At 42.1% G+C, this 4,941-nt stretch overlaps 1 protein-coding gene across 2 annotated transcripts in view; it reads right to left on the reverse strand.

Annotated features, from left to right (window-relative positions):
- Nucleotides 1–1,744: 1,744 nt before the first annotated feature.
- LOC137969756 (DNA-directed RNA polymerase III subunit RPC5-like) overlaps nucleotides 1,745–4,941 on the reverse strand; it is a 41,384-nt gene continuing 38,187 nt past the window's right edge. Inside the window, exons 21-23 of one of the 2 annotated variants that reach the window (XM_068816110.1) lie at nucleotides 4,347–4,427; nucleotides 3,556–3,681; nucleotides 1,745–3,272 (exon numbers count right to left, since the gene is read on the reverse strand). In XM_068816110.1, coding sequence (XP_068672211.1) covers nucleotides 3,192–3,272; nucleotides 3,556–3,681; nucleotides 4,347–4,427 — 288 coding nt within the window. In that variant the 3' untranslated portion in view covers nucleotides 1,745–3,191. The remainder of the gene's footprint in view (nucleotides 3,273–3,555; nucleotides 3,682–4,346; nucleotides 4,428–4,941) is intronic. The other variant, XM_068816111.1, reaches the window with a different exon arrangement.

Here is a 4,941-nt window from a genome sequence, read left to right on the forward strand (position 1 = left end):
GTGTGTTATAACGGTAGCGGCGGAGATAGCAGTCTTGACTTTGATGAGCGCATCGATCTGCAGGCGGTCCCATTTCCAAGACGTGTCTCTTCGTGTGAGGTTGCAAAGGAGTTCAGTGATTGTCGCAAAGTTCGGGATGAACCGGGCACTGTACTGTGCCATACCAACAAATGAGCGAAGCTCAGTTGGATTCCGAGGTTCAGCTGCGTCTTCAAAACTCTCGGACTTTCTCAGGGGCGGGGGCGAGACCATCCGCAGAGAAACTGTACTCAAATAACTCTATGCTAGACTTGCTGAACTCACACTTCTTTGGATTTACAGTCAAACCAGATTCATAAAGTCTGAGGAGCGTTTGGTCGAGTGAAGCGTTGTGCTCTTCCGGGTTTCTGCCAAACACTACGATGTCTTCACTAATATTTCACGTACCGGGGATGTCAGTTGTTAGCGTCTGGTTGGTGTGCTGAAAAGTCTCGGCGGCTGAGTTAATGCCGAAACTGAGCCTCTTGTATTAGTATAATCCCATGTGTGTGGAAAAACGCCGGGTGGTACGGGAATCAGGGTGGGATGTGTGCCGCCTTCGGTCTACGGTTTACATGGAACGACACAGAGAAGCAAAATGACCGAGCTTGTGACATTTGTCACGTCGCGTGCGCATCGGCATTCATGACTTGCGTGACCTTTGATGCCACAGCGGGAGCACTGGGGTGAGGGAGTTTGTGGCTTCTTCGGGCGAGAACTTTCTTAATTTTGTCTCTTTCTACCTCTGGACTGCCAGTGACTCGTTTGCTTGACTGAATAAACGCTAGAATAATTATAATTATCGTTTGAGATCTGGCGCGATTGAGTCTCAGATCGATGCTTCCATTCCTTGTGCTAGTGCCAGCGCAAGGGCAAGAGTTAAATTTGCTTCAGCGAGGAGTTTCGTACGTAATTTCTGAGAAGCACAATTTTCAATGATCTGATCTCGGATAAAATCGTCAATATTTTCGGCCGGAAAGTCAAAAAGAGCTGCTAGCTGGCGAAGGCGGGTTGCAGACTGGCCAAGAGACTCTCCTTCTCGCTGCTTCTCTTTTCGTAAAGTATGAGGATTGTAAGAAATGTTCTTTCTCGGCCTAAAGTACTCATGTTATTTCTCCTTGGCGGTTTTGTAATCTTTCCCGGTCTCGGTGAGGGTAAGAAGATGTCTTGCACTTCAGTGCCGGCTGTGTGGAGTAACCTACGTAACTCTTTCCCAGCCAGCAAAGAACCTCGTGCATCTAAACCACTCGCCAAACCGGTCAAAACCGGCATTTTTTCTCAATATGCGATAAGTTGAACCAGCAGTAAGCTTCTCGTGCACGAGTTCTCCTCCAGTCTCCGCCAGTTTCCCAGCGAAAGAGTATGAATTTTTCACTGCGTAACACCTTCGTTGGGTGCCCCTGAAAACCCTACTTACGTCCAGCATCCTTTTGTTACTCGAATCCGTCGCTAGGCCTTTACCACTTATTCCAGCACCCGATCATTTACGCAGCAATCCACCAGTTTTTAGGACAGTTATTCTCAAAGAGCCACTTTTCCGTAATAATCTGATCCGCATAATTTGGCTTACCGAGCATCATTTTTTAATTAACAATTTTTCTCAAAAAGAATTGCTAGCATAATTTAGTATTTTCGACCAATGTTATCTATATTTTTGTTGCAAGAAACATAACTCTTCTTGTTTTTGGTGTTCTTCTTTTTCTTTAATTGATTTCGTTTTGTATTTGGTTATTAAAGGCGTTTTCCTAATGTACTTTTCAGGTTTTTGATTGCTTTTTTGGGTAGAATAGTGTTGGAATTCCTAAACGGAGCTTTCTAATATTAAATGGGTGTTAAATGGCTAAATGGACACACTCGTTCGATTGATAAATGCTTAGTACAATGGCCGTTTGAACACAATGGTTCGAGTTACAAAATGTATTAGAACGACTGAACAAACTGGTTCGCAAGAAACAAGTCAATTGGAGTATTCCTTCTATGCAGTAATGCCCACAGTGGAACACACAAGAACGAAGCAAGATCTAGAAATAACGTAGAAAATTCTCCTTGCCTTTAAAGCTTGGCGTTATCAAAGAAAAATCATCTGTTCACTTTATCAAATACTTTCAGATGTGAGGTTACTGTGTCAATCATCGCGCGCGGAAAGGATTCCAAACCAAATAAAGAATACGGAATAAAGCTTCAACTTTCCAGCAATGGTCGATGAACACCTTGATGGCGCTGTGACATCGCTCGAGAGCCCGAGTTCAAGTCGCGGGTCTGTAAAGTCTTTTCTGGTTGCTACAAAATACACCTCGCGGAATACGGGAATATACCACGTGACCACGACGACTACAACGAAGAATGAAAAAAACGAATAGGCCCAAATTGTTAGCGTGGCTACCTACGGCATCCCACGGAACAATGGGTCAAAGGCAAAAAGAACACAAGCGCCCTTGCCAAAGCGATCTCACACGAAACAGGAAAGATTGTCTCCCCGCAGTCTACATTCTAACATCCCCGGATACTTAAAATATTATGACTAAACCTCAACCAGGGATCCTTCTTCGTCTTTTCTCCTGCTTGACTGAAATACCTTGCTAAACAGACCTGTGCCAAACCGCCAGGAATTTGAATTTACAGGTAATATTTCCTAGTAACATTTGACAATGCCAAAGCTAACCTATTCACGCGAGACAATTCGTTTTATTGTGAAACAATTTCTTCTGGTCAATACGAAGTAGAGGTACACACTGCGAATAGTACAGTTTTGTAAGACTTCACATACGTTTGAGGTTTAAAATTGCTTCATTATAAAAACAATTGAACTTGCTTGTGATTCTCCGGAGAATCAGTACTTGCGTTTCACGATTTTTTACAATCCATAATCATTGGTTCTTCCGGTCCTGAATCATATCATGCATGACGGCAGTAGAAGTAAGACGTCTACAACTTTCCACACAGCTGTACAGAATACAGTCCTGGAATAATCTTCCAAACAAAACAAATTACGACCCAGTTGTGGTTGTAACTTTTCCTCTTGGCGCCAGAAACGCACCTCTTGAAAGGCGTCCTTTCTGTTATGTACGTGACGCGGATCGTTCAGGTATTTTGCGTGATGCGTGACGGAACGCTTCACATTATCTGTAGCTTCATATCGCAGTGAGGATGAGTGTGATTTCATTGTCTCCATTCTAGAGGTTCTCTGCCACAATGGTCGATGTTCCACGGAGAAACCAGTGCACATGTCTGTTTCCGTACCTCTCCAGAAGATCCTGAGGAAGGGAAATTCGACAAAATTCAGGAAAACAGAGCCTCGTAAGGCCAATGAGAAAGCTATACCTTACGTCACCCATAATAGCGGCTATAACGAGACTTGCAACTTGACAAAATTGATGTGCAATGAATTGTGGATGGCGTTGTTGGCTTAGCTTGTTGAAAATTTTGATACAACACTCCAGGCAAAATTAACAATTGTCTTTAAAAAACAAGAAAATCACAACTAATCAAAATTGATTTCTCTTCACGCTCTCAAGTACATGAGCTCAGTCAATCAACCTGTTGAACTGTCATCCAGTCCTTCCTGCTGGGCTCGGCCAAGTTTAGTTGCGCTGCTCTTGTGTTGAAGTCCTTCCGGGTGAGTCGGCACGCTTTGCTGAACATATCCAACAACAAGGCTCGATACTGACACACGAAAACAAACAAAAAAATGTCTGGTCATTTTGACGCCGGTGATATTTTATTAGAGAAACTCGAAATTCAAAGATACAGCACGGCAAACTTTAGGGGCCCCGCTTTTCATGGAACATGAACGTTCCCTCATTCCACCGTACTTTACTCCGTTTAGAACTTGAATGATGTGCCTTGAAGGCTATAAAAAGCAATGATTTGGACAAGATTCACTGATATTTGGTAAAAAGCAAATTTTAACCTAATATCTCCCGTAACAATTAATCAATTTAATTCAAATTAATTAATTTGGTTCTAATCTTTCTTATGTCAACAAGGTATTAGGGAACAGCCACCGCATGGACCCCTAAAATATGGATTGTGTACACAAATACGAAAGTCGGCCAAGACGTCCCAATAGGAAAAAAGTTAACCCGAGGTCTCAAAGGGAGCCTGAGGCCTACGTAGTACTAGAGACCTCGGATACACTTTAATATTTCTCATTTAACGATTAACGGTCTTTTAAGGCTTTGATGCCAATGAAGAACAAGTTGAACATGTCTTGACTTAAAAACAGTGAAAAAAAATCGCAAGGCAATGACCAATCCAATTCAAGGATTTGAATTTCGGAACGCTCCAAAAATAAAAGAAGAATCTGTTAATGTTAAAGTTTTTTTTACCTCATCTGATGAATCCCCTGTACTCCTAAAGGCAAATAGTCTGCGAGCCTGCGAGTCAATGCTCAGCGCTCCTGGCGGCCACTAAAAATAACGTAACATTTTGAAGATGATAGAAGTTTTAAAGACATTTGGCCTTATCGCTTTTCATAATCCAGTTACAAACGTTGCAATTTATTTGCTTTCATTTTAAGAGCTAAAAAGGAATGAATTTCAACTCTTTTCAAGACTTCATTCACTCCAAAGATCAACTACAAGGTACTGATTAAAATGAATCCTTTCTGAAAAATCGGCATGGCACAGTGCTTCCTTCATTATTAAAACCACCAAGTTCAATTCTAAAAACAACCATTAAGAAAACTTTCAAGTTTCAAGAATTCCCGTCATGAGTGAGTGCGAACATTGCTCTTGTGGCTTCGATTTTCTCCGAAAATAACCTGCGACCAGGCCCACGTTTAGTTTCGCCTATATGTTCTCTTATGTCGTCGCTCGTCGTTTTGCCAACTCCACATTATGTACCGCGCGAAAATAAAAGATAACCTAATCGCTGGTTACTCCGAAAACGAACAAACATCCCTTCTTAATGATCTTCTACCAT

Source organism: Montipora foliosa, chromosome 9 (assembly GCF_036669935.1).
Source record: "Montipora foliosa isolate CH-2021 chromosome 9, ASM3666993v2, whole genome shotgun sequence".
Classification (NCBI taxonomy): Eukaryota; Metazoa; Cnidaria; class Anthozoa; order Scleractinia; family Acroporidae; genus Montipora; species Montipora foliosa.